The 24,396-nt window shown below is 39.6% G+C and overlaps 1 protein-coding gene across 1 annotated transcript in view; it reads right to left on the bottom strand.

Annotated features, from left to right (window-relative positions):
* SCG3 (secretogranin III) overlaps nt 1-24,396 on the bottom strand; it is a 47,035-nt gene that overhangs the window by 4,823 nt on the left and 17,816 nt on the right. The window contains exons 10-12 of the mRNA XM_036266065.1: nt 22,970-23,053; nt 22,111-22,242; nt 1,904-1,984 (exon numbers count right to left, since the gene is read on the bottom strand). Of these exons, the coding sequence (XP_036121958.1) occupies nt 1,904-1,984; nt 22,111-22,242; nt 22,970-23,053 (297 nt within the window). The remainder of the gene's footprint in view (nt 1-1,903; nt 1,985-22,110; nt 22,243-22,969; nt 23,054-24,396) is intronic.

The raw sequence follows: 24,396 nt of genomic DNA, 5'->3' as shown, positions 1-24,396 counted from the left end.
TACAGTTCGTAAGAACTTTAATGGAATGGACAGCTTGGAAATTCACATTATGTTGAGCCAATAAAATGAGTATGTGTGAAGACCTGATAATTGTTTCCATCTTGCTCAACTTACAATACCACAGGATAAAGGGGGATGAAAATACATCTTCCTCCTACTGTGCTCTATCTCTGCAGTTCTCAAATGGTGAAAAGATGGGGAGTTTAAAACATATCGATGCCTAGGTCCTGCCCCTCGAGTTTCTGATGTACTGGTGCCCCTGGGCATCCGGGTATGTAGAAGCTCTGCGTGTGTTTTGAATGCACTTGAAGGTTTGAGAAGCACTGCTCATCTCATTTTATTTTTTTGTAAAGAATAGTTTAATTCAAATTTTTATATCAATTTCAAGGAACTGGAAGTACACGTCCACTGTTTGTTCTGAATGAATGAAGCTTTTCAAGTGAGTTACTCATATTTCCAGCCAGCAGAGTGGTAGGGAAAGTCTATGTGGTAACAAATGCAAAACAACTGATTATTTATTTATTTTTTAACCAAAAGCCCTATATATTTTTTAATAGGTGTGCTTCTTAGTGCTCAGCTCATTTTAAAAGCATCACTTTGCGCCCAGTCGGGCAGCTCAGAGGTTGAGTGTCGACCCATGCACCAAGAGGTCACCGGTTTGATTCCCAGTCAGGGCAACATGCTCAGGTTGTGGGCCCAATCCCCAGTGGGGGGTATGCAGGAGGTGGCAAATCGATGTTCTCTCATTGATGTTTCTATCTCTCTCTCCCTTCCTCTCTCTCTAAAATCAATCAATCAATCAAAACATCACTTTGTAACTGCTCTGTCCAGACACCTGGGGATCATACTGGATTCCTGGTTCTCAAATTTCTTCCTTCTTCATTTTCTCTGCCTTACCCTGGTTTAAGCCCCATCATTTCTGCTCTAAATCCTTGCTTCCTATTTCTCTCCAGCCTTCTGGGATCTTATTTTTTCAATCTATAACCACACTACATGCCAGATAGATTTCTCAGTTCTTAACTGAATTCTGAGAGCTTAAGTAAGCCCTAATTTAGACTCTCTGATTAAAATAAACCTCCTTTGCAGGGTGCACAAGCCTATTGCTGGACTGACCACCTTCCCAGCCCCACTGACCTCCAGTGTTCTTGGAAAACTGAATCGCTCCAGTTCCCAGAATGCATCACTCGTTTTTGCCCCTTTATGTCTTGGCACCCAGTGTTCCCTCTGCCTCCATCTCTCCTCTCTTCCCTTTCCAGTGAAGGCTTTCGGACGGCCCTTCCTCCCAGTAACCTCTGTCTCTAAGGTGTGTCCTCTCCTCTTTCCCCGTTGTGCCCCACGCCCATCTGTGACAGCACCAAGCAGGGCTAAGCAGGGTTTACTGATGCTGTGAGCGACTTGGCAGGGGTGGGGTGGGGTGTGTGTGAGGGGTTGTGCTGCATTTGACTGCGCTGCACATTTCTGGCACTCAGAATAGAGCCCACTTAGTGCCGTGCATTAGGTGAGTGAGCGAGACTGCCGAGTGCACCTGGTAAGTGCTCAGAAAATGCCTCTGTTTAAAATACTCCAAGAAAGGGTGGGGGTAGACAAAACAAGATTGGCAAAATGATGATAATTATTATAGATGGGTGATGGACACATGGGGATTCATTATACTATTCTCTCTATTTTTGTCTGATATCTTTTCATCATCAAATGTCAAAGAAGGGGGGAAATTCCTTTCTTTAAAATGACTGGCTTGAAAAATAAGAGAAATGGAGGTTCCCTTCTGCATCTGAGAAGCGCTAGAATCTTTCTGGGCTCTGAGAGGAGACTTTAGCTTAATTTGATTGTGGCGATGTTTATTTAATAAGAGCGCCCGACACATGGGTGAAGTTTGCAATTTATAACCACACTAAAGCCTTACCTTCTTTATTTCCTTTTGTGTTGTGTTTCTTCAACCATTCAATATTTTTTCTGATGGCTTCCAAATAGGCTTCTGTTTTCCCTGGAAAAGGCAAGAGAATCCATATCAAACACCCATAAAATATCATTGTATCTCTTTTTAAAGACCACAATTATGGGTAAAAACAGACAAAATATTAGACTTACTGAGCATTTGCGAGGTGGGATCCCTAATGAGGTGGTGTGCAAATGTATGTGTGTGTGTGTGTGTGTGTGTGTGTGTTGGGAGAAGTGTCAAGGAGAGTGGATGGGGATAAGATTCTAGGAGGCAGGACCAAGAGGGTAGGTCCATTATCCCCCTTCCCAAATAACTACAGTTTGATGTCCTGGCAGAGAAGTGTTTCAATTCAATTAACTGGATAGGTGGGACCTTAATTCTTAGATTGGGTCATTTATGGTTAGGGATGGAACTTCCAAACCGAAGAGCATTGTCAGATACTTAAAAGAACCTTTCACTGAATATGTGATGTTAAGTAAATCCAAATGTGTGGCTTATATAAGCTGTTATGCAAGTCTTCAGTTCAATTCTGATAAAGATAAAGAGGGTGACCCAAACCTCATTTCAAAGTTTGGATGATGAATCTTATAACTCATTCTAGTAAAACTCCCCTGTAAGTAAACCATTGTCTGATGGCCTCAACTGTGGCAGGAGAATACCTGGCACTACCTGTTCGATGGCCTTATGTGCCTTGTTGCCTGCAAATATGTATTATCATCAACTGAGAAATGAGGAAGCTAAGTCATAGAGAGGCTAAGTGATTGGGCTGAAGATACACAGGAAATAACAGAGACGGAGTTTATATTCTGATCTTGCCGTTTCTGTTACCTATACAATTTTGAAAGATTACACCTGTATTCAGACATGAACACTGATGTATCCATGTTCTGTCTCAAAGAGATCAACCATCCCCTTAACCAAGTGAGGTCCCTAACACTCAGAGTGTCTGTACCAAGAGACAGAGGGTTCGGGAGGGTTCTGGATGACCTAAGTTAAAAGGCTTTCAATGTCCAGGGACTCTGCAAAAGTAATGGAACACCAAGGATTAGCATGGTGACCACTGATTCTGCGCCCCCTTTGAGTCCTATTACCTCTAGTCTGCTGCCCAGATTTCTTGGTTGAACTACTTGTACTGTGTGATTTTTATGTGCCAGCGGCTGTGCACTGTGCTCTGAAATGTCTCTTTTACTCTTCACAACAACCTTTTGAGGCATTCCCATTTCACCCCCATTTTACAGACAAAGAAACAAAGGCATAGACTGAAAAAAGTAATAGACTGATGATCACATGGCTAGTAAGCAGTAGATCCAGGTATGAACATGAGTACATTTGACTACAGTCCCTGAACAATGACACTGCCTTAAGATTTGACAATGTTCTGAGGATCCAAGATGGTGCAGAGTAGGTAGATGTTACACTTACCTCCTCTCAGAATGAAACTGGAATTATAACTAAAATACAGAACAAATAACCTGAATAACCATCTGAGGACTAGCTGAACAGTCTTATAACCAAAGATTTAGAGAAGAAGCCACATCGAGACTAGTAGAAAGGGCAGAAACTCGAAAAGGGCTGATGGCTGGCCCACGTGCACAGTGTCTAACGTCTCAGAGGGATGTCTCAGCTACAAAGGTTCCACTGAGAAGTGTGGGTTCTCAACCCCAAACTGGGCTCCCTGCCCAGAGCACCAGAGCCGGGAAGAGGTGCCCACGTAACATCTGGCTATGAAATTCAACAGGGATTCTGTCCTCCAGGGAGAGACTGGAGTCTGTGAGAGACACAGGTGAATTCTTAAAGGACCAACACACAAAATCTTGTTCACAGCCACTTATTCTGTGCTCCACCGGAGGGAGAGTGGAGAAGACTGGAGTCGTATGAGGAGAGATGGGATTTGTGGCTCTGGGGAAGAGCTGAAGGGACAGACACCAGGATCCCTGTACTGAGTCACTGTTCCACACTGCAGATGGCATCTTTCTTGGGTGGAACACTCCCATATGGCATCAGCCTGGGGGAATGCAATAACCCCACCCTCTGGGTGCCCTGTCGCCCCACCCTGCAGAGCTCACACCCATCTGAGGAGTCAGCTAGCTGGGCAGGAGTGTAGAGGTCTGGGCACTGACACTCGGGGTGTCAGTGACTGAGTTGTGTGGATTTAGGCTTGTGTGGATTTAGGGTGGGGGCCAATCCCCCCACTTTCCCATGAACCTGATTGGTGTCTCCCCTCATGGGAGATCCACTAGCCCCATTCTTCTGACTTTCAGTGGCCCCACCTTGCTGAGATCAGGCTCCTGGTAGAATCTGGGACAGATTGAGTCATGTGGCTCCAGGCCAAGGGCCATTTTTCCCTCGTATATCTGACTGGTGCAGCCCTCCCTTCACACAGCCAATCTTGGCTTGTTTGAACCTGATAAACTCTGCTGACCTCACCCTGATGACTCCCTGAGACCCCACCCCATCACAAAGGTATATGAGCACCCACTGGCGGCAGCTAGACCTAGTATACCCTGGACATTAGCTGAGTGGCCTCAGACCGAGCACTAGCATCAAGTTTGAACCTGCATCATTCTGGTAAACACCACTCGTCCCTAGCTGGTAACTCACTGAGAACCTACCTCATGCAACTCGAGTATAGCCAGAGGCTCTTTCAGTGACTGAGCCTAACAGGCAGCCAACGAGCAAAGGCAGGAGCAGGTGGAACTCAGGGTATCTTGGGACTTTTGCTGACCTACCCCTGACACAGTGTTTATAAAAGTCGGCCTTGGCATGCAGCTTGGTCCTTCCTGCACACACCCTGGCCCAGCAGAGGCAGCCACAAACTGTGGGTCACTTTGTAGCTCCAAATAGGTTACTCAGGACCACTCACAAGCAGTGTCTGATATTGGCCTGCACCAGTTTCCCTCCCAAGAGGCCCTATAACCAACACACCCTGTAGCCAGCTTCAGACTTTAGAGCAGGATCCAATTAGCTTCACAAATGGCATGTCCAAAAGGAGATCTTGGGAGGTAGCAGACCCTACTGAGGCGAATTCTGCTTAGTGTGGTCAGCACCTGTACAGCAGCTTGGTTTATATTTGCAGTAAGCAAGCCTGAGGGTGGACCCCATGCATGAACAGGCCAATAGCAATCAAGATTCAGTTTTAACAGGAGGGCTCACAGAATTCACACAAGGGATATTCCTGGAACACTCAGCTCAAGTGATTAAGGACACTGCAGGACTGGGTCCCACAGGTCATCTATTATATAAGGCTCTAGGAGTCATAGTAGATCTACATAATACATAGAAACAAACACAAAGAGACAGCCAAAATAGGATGACAAAGAAACATGTCCCACATGAAAGAAAAGGAGAAATCTCCAGGAAAAGAGCTAACTAAAATGGAAACAAGCAATTTACCAGATATAGAGTTTTAAAAAAAGGTTCCTTAACCTATCCTCAGCAGTTGGCGCATCAGCCCGTGGACCAGTGAGTCATGGGTTCGATCCGGTCAAGGGCACGTACATCGGTTATGATTTGTCCCTGGCTTTGGTTGGGGTGGTGTGAGAGGCAGCCACTTGATGTGTCCCTTTTATGTTGATGTTTTTCTCTCTCTCTCTCCCTCCCACTCTATTTGAAAAAGGATGGAAAAATGTCCTCAAGTAAGGATTTAAAAAAAAAAAGAAAAGAAAATGGGAACACAGCAACCCAAAATCTATGAGGCACAGCAAAGCAATCCTAAGAGGGAAATTCATAGCATTTCAGGCCTACCTCAAGAAACAATAAAAATCTCCCATAAACAATTTTACTTTACACTTGAACTAGAGAAAGAACAACAAACAAAGCCCAGAGTGAGTAGAAGAAAGGAAATAATAAAGATCAGAGCAAAAATAAAAGAAATAGAGTCTAATAAAGACAATACAAAAGATCAATGAAACCAAGGGCTGGTTCTTTGAAAAGATAAACAAGATTGACAAACCTTTAACCAGACTCATCAAGAAAAAAAGAGAGAGTACCCAAATACATAAAATCAGAAATGAAATAGGAAAAGTAACAACTAACACCAAAAATATACAAAGGGTTGTAAAAAAATATTATGAACAACTATATGCCAACAAATTAGACAATATGGACAAAATGGAAAAATTCCTAGAAACATATACAATCTCCCAAAACTGAATCAGGAAGAATCAGAAAAATCTAAAAAGACAGATTACAACTAATGAAATTGAAGCAGTAATAAAAAAATTCCCAACAAAGTCCTAGACAGGATAACTTCACTGGATAATTTTACCAAATATTCAAAGAAGAACAAACACCTATCCTTCTCAAGCTATTCTAAAAAATGTAAGAGGAGGAAGACTCCCACACTTATTTTATGAGGCCAGCATTATCCCGATTCCAAACAAGATAAAGACACTACAGAGAAAGAAAATTATGAGCCAATGTCCCTGATAAACATAGATAAAGGAATCTTCAACACAATATTAGCAAATCTGATCCAGCAATATATTAAATAATTATATACCATGATCAAATGGGATTTATTAGGGGGATGCACAGATGACACAATATTCGCAAATCAATAAATGTAATGCACCACATAAACAAAATAAAGGTAAAATCACGTGATCATATCAATAAATGCAGAAAATGCATTTGATAAAATCCAGCACACATATATGATAAACACCCTCAGCAAAGTGGGAATAAAAGGAATATACCTCAACATAATAAAGGTCATATATGACAAACCCACAGCCAACATCATACTCAATGGGCAAAAACTAAAAGTGTTTCCCTTAAAATCCGGAAAATGCCATGGCTGGTTTGGCTCAGCAGTTAAAGCATCAGCCTGTGCGCCAAAGTGTCACATATTTAATTTCCAGTCAAGGTTATGTACCTGGGTTGCAGGTTTGATTCCCTGCCCTAGTCAGGGTTGTGCAGGAGGCAACCAATAGATGTGTCTTTTTCTCATTGATGTTTTGCTCTCTCTCTCTCCTTCCCTTCCACTCTATTTCTATCTAAAGATCAATGGAAAAATACCTTTAGGAGAGGATTAACCAAAAAAAGAAAGGAACAAGACAGGAATGTCTACTTTTGCCACTCTTATTCAACATAGTATTGTAAATTCTAGCCACAGCAATCACACAAGAAGAAAAAGAAGGCATCCAAATTGGAAAGGAAGAAGTAAAACTGTCATTATTTGCCAATGACATGATACTGTAAAGATTCTACCAAAAAAGTACTAGAACTGATAAATGAATTTAGTAAAGTAGCAGGATACAAAATAAATATCTACAAACCAGTTGCATTTTTATACACTAATAATGAATGATCAGAAAGGGAATCTAAAAAAAATCCCATTTACAATTGCATCAAAAAAAAAAAATACCTAGGAATAAATTTAACCAAGGATGTAAAAAATGTGTACTTGGAAAACTGTAAGACATTGAAGAAAGAAACTGAAGAAGATACAAATAAGTGGAAGCATATACTGTGTTCATGGATAGGAAGAATTAACATCATCACAATGGTCATATTACCAAAGCAATCTATAGATTCAATGCAATTTCTATCAAGATACCAATGGTGTAGTTCATAGAACTAGAACAAATATTCCAAAAATTTATGTGCAACAACAAAAGACCCCAAATAGCAGAGCAATATTGAAAAAGAAGAACAAAGTTGGAGGGATCACAATATCAGATATCAAACTATACTACAAGGCCATACTAATCAAAACAGCTTGGTACAGGCATAAAAACTGACATATAGATCAAAGGAACAAAATAGAGGGCCCAGAAATAAACCCACACCTTTATGGTCAATTAATATTTGACAAAGAAGGCAAGAACATACAATGGGTTAAAGATAATCTATTCAATAAACAGCATTGAAAAATTAGACAAATACATGCAAAAAAAAACCCAGACCACCTTCTTACACCATACACAATAAACTCAAAATGGATTAGACCTAAATGTTAGATTCAAAACTATAAAAATCCTAGAAGAAAACACAGGCGGTAAAATCTTGCACATTTCTTATACCAATATTTTTATCTGATATATCCCTTTGGTCAAATGAAACAAAAGAAAACATAAACAAATGGACTACATCAAACTAAAGTTTTTGCACAGCTAAGTAAACCATCAACAAAATAAAAAGACTACCCACTGAATGAGAGAACATATTCGCCAATGATACATCTAATAATGGGTTAATATCCAAAATTTATAAAGAGTTTATAAAATGGTCGGCCCACAGTCGAATGAGTTGCAGGTTCGATTCCAGCCAACGGCATGTACCTCGGTTGCGATTTGTCCCTGGCCTTGGATGGGGGTCACGTGGGAAGCAGGCACTCGATATTTTTTTTCTCTCTCTCATCCTTTCTCTCTCTCCCACTCTATATCAACAAAAGTGGAAAAAAAAAAAAATTACATGGAGACCAAAAAACAATTCAAAGAATCAAAGAAACAAAGAGCTGGTTCTTTGAAAAGATAAACAAGATTGATGAACCCTTAGCTAGACTCACTAAGAAATAAAGAGAGAGAACCCAAATACACAAAATCAGAAACCGACACTACAGAAATACAAAGGATTATTAACAAATATTATGAACAATTATACGGCAACAAATTCAACAATCTAAGTGAAATGGACAAATTTCTAGAAACATATAGTCCCCCAAAACTGGACTGGGAAGAGATAGAAAACTTGAACAAACCAATAACAACAAAAAAATTGAAGATGTAATCAAACTCTCCCAGCAAACAAAAGCCTAGGCCCAGACAGCTTCATGGGGGAATTTTACTGAACATTCAAAGAACTAATACCCATTCTCCTCAAACTATTTCAAAATATTCAAGAAGAAGGAAGACTTCCAAACTCGTTTTATGAGGCCAGCATCATTCTAATTCCCAAACCGGAAAAAGACACTGCAAAGAAAGAAAACTACAGGCCAATGTCCCTGATGAACATAGATGCCAAAATCCTGAACAAAATACTAGCAAATCGGATCCAGCAATACATCAAAAAAATTATTCACCATGACCAAGTGGGATTCATCCCAGAGATGCAAGGCTGGTACAATATTCGCAAATCAATAAATGTGATACACCACATAAACAAAATGAAAGATAAAAATCATATGATCATATCAATAGATGCTGAAAAAACATTCCATAAAATCCAGCACCCATTTCTGATAAAAATGCTCAGTAATCTGGGAATAGAGGGATCATATCTTGACATAATAAAGGCCATATATGAAAGACCTACAGCCAACATCATACTCAATGGGCAAAAATTAAAAGCACTTTCCTTAAGAGCAGGAACAAGACAAGGATGCCAACTTTTGCCACTCTTATTTAACATAGTACTGGAAGTCTTAGCCACAGCAATCAGACAGGAAGAAAAATAAAAGGGGTCCAAACTGGAAAGGAGGAAGTGAAACTCTCATTATTTGCAGATGACATGATACTATACATAGAAAACCCCAAAGACTCCATCAAATATTTACTAGACTTAATAAATGAATTTGGCAAAGTAGCAGGGTACAAAATTAACGTCAAGAAATTGATGGCATTCTTATACACCAATGATGAAGTCATAGAAAGAGAAACTAAAAAAAAAAAAAAAATCTCATTTACCATTGCAGCAAAAAAATTAAGATATCTAGGAATAAACTTAACCAAAGAAATAAAGGACCTATTAGCAGAAAACTACAGATCATTGAAAAAAGAAATAGAGAAAGATATAAAAAAGTAAAAGCACATACCTTGTTCATGAATTGGAAGAATTAACATCATTAAAATGTCCATACTACCTAAAGCAATCTATAGATTCAATGCAATCCCCATCAAAATACCAACAACATACTTCACAGAACTAGAACAAATACTTCTAAAGTTCATATGGAACCAAAAAGACCTCGAATAGCTACAACAATCTTGAAAAATAAGAACAAAGTTGGAGGGATCACATTACCAGATTTCAGGTTATACTACAAAGCCACTATAATCAAAACAGCCTGGTACTGGCACGAGGACAGGCAGATAGACCAGTGAACAGAACAGAGAACCCAGAAATGGACCCAAGGCAATATGCTCAATTAATATTGGATAAAGGTGGCAAGAACATACAGTGGAGTAAAGACAGCCTCTTTAATAAATGGTGTTGGGAAAATTGGACAGCTACATGCAAAAAAATGAAACTAGACCATCAACTTACACCATACACAAGAATAAACTCAAAATGAATAAAAGACTTAAATGTGATTCATAAATCCATAAAAATCCTAGAAGAAAATGTAGGCAACAAAATTTCAGACATCATACACAGCAGACTTTTCACTGATACATCACCTAAGGCAACAGAAACAAAGGAGAAAATGAACACATGGGACTACATCAAACTCAAAAGCTTCTGCACAGCAAAAGATACAATCATCAAAATGGAAAGGCAACCCACTGTATGGGAGAGCATCATTGCCAATGATACATCAGATAAGGGGTTAATTTCCAAAATATATAGAGTACTCATACAACTCCACAAAAGGAAGACAAAGAACCCAATTAAAAAATGGGCACAGGAACTAAATAAACATCTCTCCAAACAGGACATACAAATGGCTAAGAGACATATGAAGAAATGCTCAACATCACTAATCATCAGAGAGATGCAAATTAAAACAACAATGAGGTATCACCTCACACCTGTCAGAATGGCTGCCATCAACAAATCATCAAACAACAAGTGTTGGCGAGGGTGTGGACAAAAGGGGACTCTAGTACACTGCTGGTGGGAATGCAGACTGGTGCAGCCACTGTGGAAAGCAGAATGGAATTGCCTTAAGGACCAGTGATTCTACTTCGGGGAATATATCCAAAGACACCTGAAACACTAATTTGAAATAACACATGCACCCCTATGTTCCTTGTAGTGTTATTTACAGTAGCCAAAATTTGGAAGCAGCCCAAGTGCCCATCAGTGGATAAAAAAACTAATGTACACAGTGGAATACTACTTGGCCATAGAAAAGAAGGAAATCTTACCTTTTGTGACAGCATGGATGGACCTGGAGAGTATTATGCTAAGTGAAATAAGCCAGTCAGAGAAAGACAAGTACCATACAATTTATACTTATATGTGGAATCTAATGAACAAAATAAACTAACAAACAAAATAGAAACAGACTCTATAGATACATAGAACAGACTGCCAGCTGTCAGAGGGAAGGGAGGTTCGGGGGCTGAGTGAAAAGATTAAGCAAAACTAAACAAAACGAAACAAAACAAAACAAAAAAACCCAAATAGCTCATAGATGGACAACAGTATGGTAATTACCAGAGGTAAAGAGTAGGTGAAGGGAGGTGAATAAATGGTGACGGAAGGAGACTTGACTTGGGGTGGTGACCACACAATATAATAAATACACAGATGCTGTATTATAGAATTGTACACCTGAATCCTATATAATTTTATTAACCAATGTCACCCCAATAAGTTCAAATTAAAGGAAAAAAAAAGAGATTTAACAATGTTCCAAACGAAACAAGACTCACAGATACAGAGAACAGACTGATGGCTGACAGAGGGCTGTGGCGGGAGGTGGACAGGGGTTGGGGAGACTGGGTGAAAAAGGTGAAGGGATTAAGAAGCACAGATCTGTAGTTACAAAATATGCACAGGGATGTAAAATAGAGTGGGGAATATAGTTAATAATATTTTAATAACTATGCATGGTGCCAGGTGGGTACTAGAAATATCAGGGGGAACACCTTGTACAGTAGATGATTGTCTAACCACTATGGTTTCCATCTGAAACTAATACAAAATAATGTTGAATGTAAACTGTAACTGAAAGATATTAAATAACTTTTAAAAAGAAAAGTACATATGCCTTGTGGGACACCTATAAGGACCTAAAAGATATGTGACTTCGGAGGTCTAGGCTGTAGAAATTAAAAAACTACAACGTGGTTAACGAAAAGAAAGAAAAAGATTGACAATATTCCAATTTCCACCACTGCATTTACCTAAAAGTCGTCCTGAGAATCTTTCTTCTTGCCTGCCTCACCACTGGGGCTCCATGTTATATGGTCCCCAAAGAAGTACAGAGAAGCTCTTTGCAAAGAGTGGACAATAGTCCCTATTTCTTCAATCTCCTGTGTAGAGAAATTGATTTTCAGTGCCCTGTTCTCTAGAACGTTCGAGCCCATAAAAGACCAGTGTCCTGTGGGTGATGTTACACAGTCACAGCACAATGAATACAGAGATTTGCATCGTCTGTTGCCCCTTTGGCAACATAAAAACACTGTTCTCTGTTTCAAATTAATTTAGTTAGGAAAGTCATTTTGAACAAGGAAAGAAATCTTAGTGCAGATGATTTCTAAAGAATGTACCTTCATTATTTTTAGATTTTAAATCAAATTACTGGATCCAATAGGGCTTGCTTTAATGGACAGATAATAATTTGTTATTGGCACTTGAGGTAATTAGGGTTTCTGAAACTTTTGAGGATGTGTGAAAATAGTCTCGTTCTTTAATTTTCAGCATTTTCCTTACAAGCTTATCTATGATATTGTATCATAATGCGGAAAGCTTGAGAAAAGGAAAACCAGAGCTTAGACTCTGTTTAAATACTGTACTAAAACTTCTGAATTAGGAGAGTAAAAATAACTACGAGGTTTTTGCCACAGTATAGTGGACATTGTTGATTCCTTATCCTCATGCCTCCCTGTTTACATATGCTGGGTAGGGGCTCTTAAGGGACGGTGGACAAAATTGGTAAATACTCCAGCTTTCTTACTCCTCAAAGTCTCTCAGAGGTCCTGGGGGGACTGAGCCCCAGCCGTCCACAGCTGAAGCCCTCTCATGGATGCACCTATCCTGGCCTCTTCCTCTTCCCTGGGACACATACCTACCAGTGGGGCTTCCTGGCTCACCTCCCAACTCAACTACTCGACCTCAAACCTTCCTTTCAGGGTGTGCTGGGAGGGAACCCAACCCAACACCATTTGAAATAGGAAAATCAGCATCATCTTTTTAGGTTGCTTTTCGCTCAGGAACCAGTTACCTATATAAAAATGATGTTGAGCCCTGGCCAGTTTTTCTCAGTGGTTAGAGCATCAGCCTGTGGACCGATGAGTCTCGGGTTCAATTCCGGCCAAGGGCACACACCTCCGTCGTGATTCATCCCCGGCCCCGGTTGGGGTCGTGCGGGAGGCAGCCAGTCGATATGTCTCTTTTATGTTGATGTTTCTTTCTCTCTCTCTTCCTTTGTCTCCCTCCCACTCTATCTGAACAAAAAAATGGAAACAAAAAGTCCTCGGGTGAGGAAATAAATAAATAAATAAATAAATAAATAAATAAATAAGATATTGAATTTATGAAATGCACTAAAAGTGATTTTATCCACTTATATTGCCATTATTAACCCACAACAGAGAGTGAGTTTACTGCAACTCAAAGAAAACTAGACTGCAATCCATTAAAAATACGACCATCTTGTGGCTCAGAACAAACTTAATTAGGAAATGTCTCTAACACAAACCCCCATCTCCCTCACCCTCCCTTTTCTGCTTTATTTTTATCCATAGCACTTAACACTTTCCACCATATCACATAATTTATTTAAGTTTATTGTCTTCCTCCCTTAGAAATATTTCTTGTTTGCTGATGTACTCCCATGCCTAGAATAAAGCCTGACCCATAGGTAGGCTCTCAATAAATATTAGTGGAATGAGTAAATTGGTACAAGCTTTTGATATAGTAGCCAAATTATAATCAGAAAATTACTTGATGAGAATGGAACCAAAACTAGAGAAAATGCAATTTAAAAATATAAATGGTATTCCTTCCCTCCTTCCTTCCTTCCTTCCTTCCTTCCTTCCTTCCTTCCTTCCTTCCTTCCTTCCTTCCTTCCTTCCTTCCTTCCTTCCTTCTTTCTTTTTTTATTATTCTCACCCAAGGACATTTTTTGATATTTTGTTCAGATAGAGTGGGAGGGGGAGAGAAAAAGAGAAACATCGACGTGAAAGGGACACATCGAGTGGTTGCCACCCACACGACCCAACCAGAACCGGGGACGAACTGCAACCGAAGTACATACCCTTAGGGGGAACTGAACCTGGGTCTCTCCGGACCGCAGGCTGACGCTCTAACCACTGAACCAGACCGGTCAGGGCTCTTTTTTTTTACACAAAAGTAAACTTTATTGGAAAGACTCGAAATTTAATAAATTCTGAATTTAAATGATGGTTATATCAGAAACATTTGTAATACCTCCAAATGTGCTAGACATACTATATCCATATGTTATTTAATCTTCACAGAGCTCTGAAATAAGCATTATTATTCCCATTTTACTCATGATGGAACCAAGGCTCAGAGAGGTTAAGTGACAGGCCCATGGGGACATAACTGAGTAAGCGCCAGAGCCTACTCTTGAACTGGAATGAGCCTCTAATGAGTGGCTGGGCAGAATCCACCTTTTAGATCAATAAAGCAGTGGTTCTCAGACTTAGCTACACATTAGAATCACTTTGGGGACCTTTCAAAAATCCCAAGGCCCAAGTCATTCCTTCCTTATATCAACTAAGTCAGAACATCTGGGGGTAGGGTCCAAGTATCAGGTATTTTGTTGTTGTTTTTCCTTTATTGATTGTAGAGAGGGAAAAGGAGAGGGAGAGAGAAATAGAAGCATCCATGAGAGAGAACACTGATTAGCAGCCACTGGGGATCTGGCTCACAACCTGAGCATGTGCCCCCACCAGGAATCAAACTGGCGACCTCTTGGTACATGGGTCAATGCTCAACCACTGAGTCACACCGGCCGGGCTTGTTTTGATTTTTTTACAATCCTGAGATGATCCAATGTGGGATCAAGTTTTGGAACCACTGCCGCGGGTACTGGACCTCCAAACAATCAGAGGAGCATGTAACAGTGGGAATGAAATCAGGTACGCCTCTGCTCTTGGAGAGAAGCAGCTGGTTTCTATTTACATGTTCTCTTCTCAGGAGCCGGAAAGCAAATCTTTTGTTTACACAGTGTGCACTGAAAGCCCATGAGAGTCCACTTTGGAAAGTGGGTTATTTTTTTCAAATTTATTTCAGCTTCCTGTGGAAAAAAATAGCTCATGGCTGAGGTAATATGGCACAAGCCTGAAAACATATGCTGCAGCAGATGGGAAGAGGGCCAGACTCCCGAGGCAGCCCCGCTCTTCTGGCTGCTGGGTTTTCAGCACTGCAAAAGAAATACCCCTTTTTGTACATGAAGTTGTCCTGACCCTGCTACGCTATCCCGATCCACACCCCCTTAGAAACGTTGTGGAAGAGTTAACCTATTGAGTACTGGGTATACTAAAGATATTAGAGCTTCTAAAAGAGTGTTTATGAAAATTAAGTTTATTAGATGATGCTTAAAATTCTTTCAGTAAAGATTATATGATGACAATTTTGAACTACATTAAGCAAAGCAACTGATGCTGGTATCATGGATGCCAACATGGGCCCCAGAGCCATCCAATTCAAGAATTTCTATACAATGATGACATTTTATATGTCCAAAATATACAGCATGGAATAGTGGAATGCGTACTGGATGAGGTGAAGGGACATGAGTTCAAGGCCCAACTCTGGCGCTATTTTTGTTGCTATCCTCACCCAAGGTTATTTTTCCCATTGATTTCCAGAGAGTGAAAGGCGGGGGGAGGGAGGAAAGGAACGAGATGGGGGGAGAGAGAGAGAGCAAGAGAAAGAGACACATAGATGTGAGAGAGACACATTGATCGAACCTGTAACCCAGGTATGTGCCCTTGACCAGGAATCAAGCCGGAGAGCCTGTGGTGTGCAGGCCGACGCTCTAACCACTGAGCACACTGGCCAGGGTTCTGCTGCTCTGTGGCTAGGAGATATTGGGTGAGTCACTTCATCTTCTGAGCCTTGGATTACTTATTTGTAAATAAAGGAGCGAATCCTGAAAGGATGATTCATGATTTCTATGGGAAGACATTCTCCTTGCTGTCCTTGGAAAACCTGTGTTGGTGGTAGGTCTCCGTGCCTGTGCTTAGCTCTTGGTACGCTTGCTAATTCACAGTGGGGAAGACAGGACTCACTATTTTTGGACATTTCTAGCAGAATGCCTTGGGGCTTGAATAAAGGCATGAATATTCTCCTCTTAAGTTGCTTTTAAAATAAAAACATCCACATGAGCTAGTCAATTTATCAATTTATTCATTAAGTAGGCTACCTTCTCTTTCCTGGCTTCTGTAAAAATGTGGAAATGATAGAATATTTAAATGAAAGGTATGTTAGAGATCACTTTTTAAACCCAATTTCATTGTCTGGCCATAAATCTGATGAAGTGTAGCACTGGAATGAGTTTATGGGTATTATAATGTTTATCTCACCCCTTAGATGATATCAAAATCTATAAAAAAGATCTTCAGTGACTCGTAAAGCAGAGATGAACGAGTAAAAATTGACTGGCAAAGAGAGCACACTCAGATCACGGAGTCAAGTTTTAAAGTACTTTTCCTTGGTCTCCAGAGAGCAATGTACTTGAAAAGTTAAGCAACTTTATAGATATGGTTGAAAGTAGAATACATTTTATTTCATTGGCACATTCCTAAATTTAGGAATAATTATTAAATTATTCAAATACCTACACCAAGTAGAAATCAATATTTTAAAATATTATTCTTAATGTGTGTCCTTGTAGAAAGCAAGAGTTTAAATAATTTAAGTAAATAATATTCATGGGAGAATGTGTCATATTTTATCATTGGTAATTAAATTGGATTTTTTATATTGTCTGCCTGAAATGAGATACATGTAAACATGGTCCATAAGTTGGAGTTATATAAATGTAGGTTATTATTATCATTATTACTATTATTTCTATTCCCCAAGGATTCAACATATGCTTGGCATGGTTAATAAATATTTGCTGTCACACCTCACATGCAAAATCAAAAACAGATTCCCTACAGACATTCCTGCTAATGTGTCTAGCTTATAATTAATTCCTTAAGTGGTTTTAGCTGGGCCATCCCTTGCTCTGCTCTGTAATGTCCTCCAACTTGCTCTCTGAAGGGAGCCTGTTATAAACACTCCTGCTTCATCAATAAAGGAGGTGGTTTGTGTTACACTTGCCCACAGGTGGGTTAAGAACTACTCTCAGGTCATTTGAAAGCTTGCTTGAGTCCTCAGAGCCAAGCGGTGGTTCTTATATTCTTTCTGTAGCTCTACTTCCTGAACACAGTGCCAGGCAGGCCAGCAGAGTAAGTGTTTATTTAGTGCTGAGTAACTGTCTCAGAAAACCCAGTCAACCCTACCTTCACCCATATGGATGCTTTTATTTTTCTGCGTAAAGACAAGTGTTTTCCTCAGTGGGTTTTATAACAGAGAAGCAAAGTAGCTTTAGAAAAAAGTGCAAATAAAGCAACAGTGAATGTAAAGTTATATATTATAATATGTCCTTTGGGGGATTAATTACAATTTGCTCTTTCAAGAAATGTGCGCCCTTGACTTAGAGCTCAGTTTGGTATTTTCTAAAGTGTACTAGAATCACTTTTCCTTATCCCAGAGTAATAGGGGTCAGGAATAGAATGAATAAATTAAACTCTAAATAATGGGGTGGGGGATGGGGGACTAATTTGAGTCTCAAATCCCTACCTCTTTCTAATGTTTCAGAAGAGCCATTACAAAGAGTAACACTAAATGGGTGGAGTTTTTTTTTTTATTATTAATTTATTCTTGTTATAGATGTTTCTCCTTTTTACCCCCTAGATAAACGGGTGGAGTTTTACGCTCCTCTCTCCTCATTATTATCTGATGGAAATCTCAGTGAGAAAGAAATCTAACCTCCTCATTAGTCTCCACTCACTCATGTCCTAAATAGGCAATAGTGGACTACCAAGAATCAGTTCCTTCACATTCTTTTTTAGCATAATATTTTCCTAAAATAAGCCAAGAGACCTGTCAGCACCTATTCCTAGAAATATTTGCACAGCGATATAAGGTGGTGTCTTAGGCACTGGCTAGGGCATGCTGCCTTAGCAAGTCAAAGGACCCAGCCAATTGTTTGCCGTGTTCTAGGGAAACACCTTCATTCCACATGCGTTACTGGCAGAGGAGATGGTTCAGGCAGACCGGGTTCTGCTGGAGTGAGCGGCAGAGTTTTGAGCTGCTCGATCCCTGGCTCTCTGTTTCGGGCCAGAGGACCACTCTTTCCCAGGTTAGCTATCTTTCAGAACTTTACCACTCATCCTCCACATCATATCCATTAGGATGGCTACCATAAAATATAAAAAAGAGAAAACAAGTTTTGGTGAAGATGTAGAGAAATCAGAACACTTGCAGTGTGATGGAAATGTAAAAGGGTGCAGTTGCTATGGAAACAGTATGAAATTCCTCAACAAATTAAAAATAGAATTACCATATGATTTAGTAATTTCACTTCTGGAATTTCCCGCCCCAAAACTGAGTGTAGGATCTCAAGGAACTATTTGTACACCCACATTCAGAGCAGCATTATTCACAATATCCAAAGGGTAGAAGCAACCCAAGTGTCCACAGACAAATGGGTGGATAAACCAAATGTATATACATACAATGGAATATCATTCAGCCTTAAACAGGAAGGGAATTCTAACATATTGCAATAGAGATGAACCTTGAGAACATTATGCTAAGTGAAGTAAGTCAATCACAAAAGGACAAATACTGTATGATTCCACTTACATGAGGTACCTAAATTAATCAAATTCAGAGCTAAAAGGTAGAATGGTGGCTGCCAGGGGCTGGGGAAGGAGGAGGAAATAAGTAGAGCTTCAGTTTTGCTTTAAAAGAGTTCTGAAAATGGGTGGTGCTGATGGCAGCACCATGGCATGAGTGTACTTTAAGCCACTGAACTGTACATTTTTTAAAAAAATTTTGTTTTATTGATTTTATTTTTTCATTTTTATCCTCATCCGAGGACATTTATTGCATTTATCTTTAGACAGAGCGGGAGGGAGAGAGGGAGAAAGAGAGAGAGAGAGAGAAACATGACGTGACAGAGACACACGACTGTGGTGGGGGACAAACGGCAACCGAGGTACGTGCCCTTAGCGGGAACCAAACCCGGGTCTCTCTCATCCGCAGGCCAATGCTTTAACCACTGAGCCAAACTGGCCAGGGCTGAACTGTACATTTAAAAATGGGTAAGATGGTAAATTTTATGTTGTATGTATTTTACCACAATTTCCAAAAAAACCACAAAGATATTAAAGAAAAGTTTATCACTGATCCAAAGTGGGTGTAGGGTTGAGTAGAAGTATCAAGATAGTGTGACTGGTCTCCAGAGTCAGCAAACATGGCAAATACCTCACCAATTCCCCCTTCTACCTCCCATGACAAACGTTATAAGTAATCATTCCAATATTCTTTCCTCCTGAGCCCAGATGCAACATTGTCACCTTTCTTAACACAGGCCACTACAGAGCTGATATGTCAGCAATGTGAACATAGAAAAAAATTGTGAACATCTTTGAAATCCATACCAGAGAAAAGGAGGGTGCAATAATATAAAACTTCATAAGATAGAAAAAATCAACATGAATTTTATATATTAAGAAAAAAATTCTTTTTCAACACTGTCTCCAAAAAGTCCCAAAATAACAAATGGAAGCAATACCTTCGGCCAACATCACCACTCATTTGAACCCATATAACCCACGTTCAGGTCTCTATATTTTCTGCAAAAAGGAACCAAGAATCCTTTGAAGGTGAATTGATTTCAAGTCTTGGCACAGGAAAGTTCAGAATGGGTCTAGAATATCCTATTGTTGCAGAGAGCAAAGATGCTTTTAAAAGCCACTGGATCAGTGCTAGAAGGACAGAAGACAAAGTTGGGGAGGGGGTTCCTACGGCCCAAGCTATTCCCATGGAAGCATAAAGTCATCATTATCACCATCTAGAACAACATACATAAATGGAAAAAGTTAATATGAAGTGTTAAAGGTAGTTGTAATATATAAGGAAAATTGTAATTTTCTTGCTTTTATTAAGCTACAAGGTAGTAACTACATAGCTAATTAATTAATTATTTATTTATTTAATACACAGACACTGTTAAGAATGGGTCTATCGCTCTGACTGGCTTCTCAGTGGTTAGAACATCAGCCTGCACGCCAAAGTGCTGTGGGTTTGATTCCCAGTCAAGGGCATGTATCTGGGTTGCAGGTTCTATCTCTGGTCCCTGTTGGGGCTCCTGTGTGAGGCAACCAACCGATGTGTCTTTCTCACATTGATGTTTCTCTCTCTCTTCTTCCCTCTCTTCTACTCTCTCTAAAAATCAATGGAAAAAATATCCTTCAGCGGTGAGGAGTAACAACAACAACAAAAATGAATGGTCCTATCAAGTATGAATAGAATGGTTTCTATTCATATATGCAGGGGTAATTGGGAACTGTAAGTGGGCCAAGCAGTCACTTCAAAATTAAGAGCTGTGACGTAATCATACTATACAGGGAATAAACAAAGTCCATCAGTTCATTGCCGTTAATGATTAGACATAATAAACAATGAAGAGAATGGTGTGTTTTCAGATGATAAATTAGCTGAATGTCATGCCCACTCCCAGGGAGAGCCATGACCCACTCCCTCAGCTCTCAGGGGAAATAACCTCTAGATGACCCTACGAATGAGCCACTGATAAGACGTAAGTAAAGTTCTAATTATGCCAAAGAGGTCAACATATCAGAGTGACAGAAAAATAAAGTAGGCTTATGCCACCTGTTCAATATTTCTGGTAAAAAGCACTGAATTTCCGAAAAAGAATATCTACCTGAGAAACAGGGCTGTAAATACTCCATGCTCTAACTGGCATACTTTGTAATAAAGGGGCTTGAACTGCTGGACTATGCAACCAGATCCTGTATCCTGACATGAAATCAAAGGGTTAATGACTTAGAACTTGCAGCCTCACAGGGTCTTTTTCTTCATGGTATAATAAAGTTTCTAAAATCTTAGGAAGATGTAAATTTTATATCACATAGAATTGCTAAGGCAGAGTAAAAATATAACCCTAGGAATATGTAAGAATAAAGATAAAACCATAAATTATGTAATTATTGAACTAGTTTAATGTGGCTTTTGCTTTTTAAGGTATTTTGCTTATTTAAGAAAATTTGATATATTATTATTATTACTATTATTTGTTAATCCTCACTCAAAGATAGTTTCACTGATTTTTTTTTTTTTTATTATTTATTTTATTTTTTTTATCCTCACCCAAGGACATTTTTCCTTTTTTTGTTCAGGTAGAGTGGGAGGGAGAGAGAGGAACAGAGAGAGAGAGAGAAACATCGACGTGAAAGGAACACATCGAGTGGCTGCCACCTGCACAACCGACCAGGGCTGGGGACAAACTGCAACCGAGGTACGTGCCCTTAGCGGGAACCGAACCCGGGTCTCTCAGGACCGCAGGCCGACGCTCTAACCGCTGAGCCAAACCGGCCAGGGCTGATTTTTTTTTTTTTAGATAGAGTTTTAAGAAGGGAGGGAGAGAGAGAGAGAGACATTGATGTGAAAGAGACACATCAATTGGCTGCCTCCCCTATGCACTGACCGGGCTTGGGGATCAAACTTGCAACCCAGGTACATGCCTTTGACTGGGAATAAAACCTGCATCCCTTTGGCCCGAAGGCTGAAGCTCTAACCACTGAGCAAAATCAGCCAGGGCTGATTTATTATTTTTAATCAAGTCTTTAAAAGTGTGTGTCAGGTTGCAATCACTGTGAACAATTAAGAAAATTTGCTTTGTCAAATCCATAAATTTTGATGACTGTTGAATAAGTAGTATGTGACTATGAGAGGAATGCCAACAATTACATTTAAAGAAATATTGCTTAATAAATTCCTAAGATTATAAATTGAACATGGTTGTTTAACGCACAAATGGTCATGAGTATTCCTCCCCGAGCACAAAAGTCCATTAGACATTAAAGACCATCGCAAAGATAAAACCAATTTGCCATCCCAGGAGACTCAAGAACATTAAAAGAAAACATTGCTCAATGTTTTCTATACAGATGGTGTTAATTTTTCTGATTTGGTGGGACTTGACTTGTGGATCACCCTTCCAGGTGTGGTGAAAGCTTTGCTTCCCCAATTTCATTGCCAACCTAGAGCTGTCAATTCCGTACCTGTTGGCGCATCTGTTTTTCCTCTTGGGTTATCATCTTTTGTGGAATCCTTCAAGGTTCCATATTCCTTTTCCATCTTAGCAGCTTCTTCCTTAGTACTATCTGTTTCTTCATGACTCTTCACTGATGGTGCTGTAATCAGATTGTGCTCTATTGTTATAACCCTATCCCCTATCTATTAATTAGTTCCTAATGTAGAAATAAACTTCATTGAAAAGGTACTAAGTTTGAGCTCAGGTCTTTTTTTTTTTTTTTTAACTGAAAGAGATCTTAGTGATTCTCTACTCTAATTCCCTCCTCCCATTTCATAGAAGAGGAAAGTGAGACCCAGAGAGGGGAGAGTTAGCAAAAGAGGTAGGCCAACCTACCAGTTTTCTGGATTTTGGTTTAGTGTTCTTTTTCTTCTGCCATACTGTGTCATTAGAGCGTAGATTAATTCATGTAGGCAATCAAGTGGGATATGTCAGGTCTCAAAGTAAATTTGAATCTTGATTCCAAATAAAAGTAAGTCTGTGGTTGCACACTCTCTCCTTTATGTTGTATTTTCGAACAAGTTTATTACTCAGAGTAACACTTAAGAATCTGGGACTATGGCAGCTCAGCTGTTTGGGGCTATGCCTACTTCCTAAGATCTTCAGTAAAGGGGTACATCGATTTCCAGTGCTTCTTGGGGTCAGATTTCTGTGCTGAAGCTGGCCACAAAATAACCAACATTGTAGACACAATCCTATAGTTGGAGTTGAGATTTTAAAACTTTTAAAATCTATAATTCTTTATCAATGTTTATTGAAGTTCATTATTTATTACTCAAAAGTTATTGGTGTGGTAAAAGGTAGAAAAATAGTTAAATAAATCATACCTGGGAAAAGCTTGCTTTTATTGTCAGTAACATTTTTTTCCAACTTGTTCTTGGTCTGAAGAGCAATTGTTTCATCCAAGTTTTCTGGAGGAAGGAGGGGGAAAACTATCAAACTTCTACCAGAAATGTTTAAGTCTTACCAGAAATGTCACAATAGCAATTTCACAATATTAACACTGCTAGTAAGATGCTTTGACATGGATTTTATTTCTAGGACTCATAGACTCTCAGGATAAAAAAAGAATACTATCTGAGATTCTCAACTTCAGCCTTCTACTCAGTTCATTGCAGAAGTTTCTTCCATATTTTTGTGGCCACTGCTATGCTAGAACATGCCCAGGATTGAAACCTACTCAACACCTTCTGTAACTACACCTTAATTTTCCTTTGGAGACCTCAGACCCTTCTCACTCTCAGCACATTTGGCTCAAGTCAGGGTTGAATTAACCAGGCCAGGATGGTCAAGGTCTTCCCACCTACTGGCTACAGCGATTGGTTCAAGGAGAAGAACATGACTCAAGCTGGGTCATGAGACTCAGTGAGATTCAGTGCTAGAATCGCTGGGAGAAAGAGGCTCTCTTCTCATCGGGATTGTTGTACTGTGAGGATGTGAGATTGGAGCTGTGCTTGTACCTATAAGCCAGGGAACAGCTTGTTTGGAATGAATCAACATATGGAAAGTCAGAGCTGCGAGATGGGGAGTGAGAGACTCCTCACACTGTTGGACTTTACAAACTTGAAGCCAGACCACCTCTTAAGCCTGGACTTTACAGTTACATGAGGCAATTAAATTTTCTTTTTGTTTAAGCCAAAGAGTTGGATTTCTATCATTTAGGGTCCTCATTATTCATGAAGCAGCCAGTTCTGTTGTTAGATAGTCTTAAGGGTAAGAATTTCCCTGTTGCTGTCAAGGTGAAAACTATGTCCTTGTCTTTGTTCTAACTTTGCCCTTTGCCGTAATATCATATAGGTGTCACTAGACATGAATTTAGACAGTAACCACCTGAAGGTAGACAATGCATTAAAATCCACACTTTTTGTATTCAGTTATTCAACCAGCCACATACATCCCATTAATAGGGCAGGCTTTTTTTCCTTTCTATTTGCAAACAAGCATTTCTTTGCAATTAATCTGTAAAGAATCCATTATTACTTTGCATTATTTCTCCCCAAGTAAACTCCTCCTTCCATCCTACCCCATGACTCTTTTTTGAGAAGGAAACCAGTATATTCTATTGTACGATACATTCTGTTTTATTCCAGATAACATTTTGGTATATTTCCTTCCAACTTTCTATACATATATTCATCTTTTAACACCAAAGTTGAGGTCACATTCTAAATGGCTTTAAGCATTCAACAGTATATCGTGAACATTTCCTCCTGTCATTAATCTTTTTTTTTTTTTGGTACGTGCCCCTAGCCGC

This window comes from Molossus molossus, unplaced genomic scaffold, assembly GCF_014108415.1.
Source record: "Molossus molossus isolate mMolMol1 unplaced genomic scaffold, mMolMol1.p scaffold_m16_p_1, whole genome shotgun sequence".
NCBI lineage: Eukaryota > Metazoa > Chordata > Mammalia > Chiroptera > Molossidae > Molossus > Molossus molossus.
Note: the sequence above shows the minus strand (reverse complement) of the source record. Positions and strands in the feature narration are given on the sequence as shown.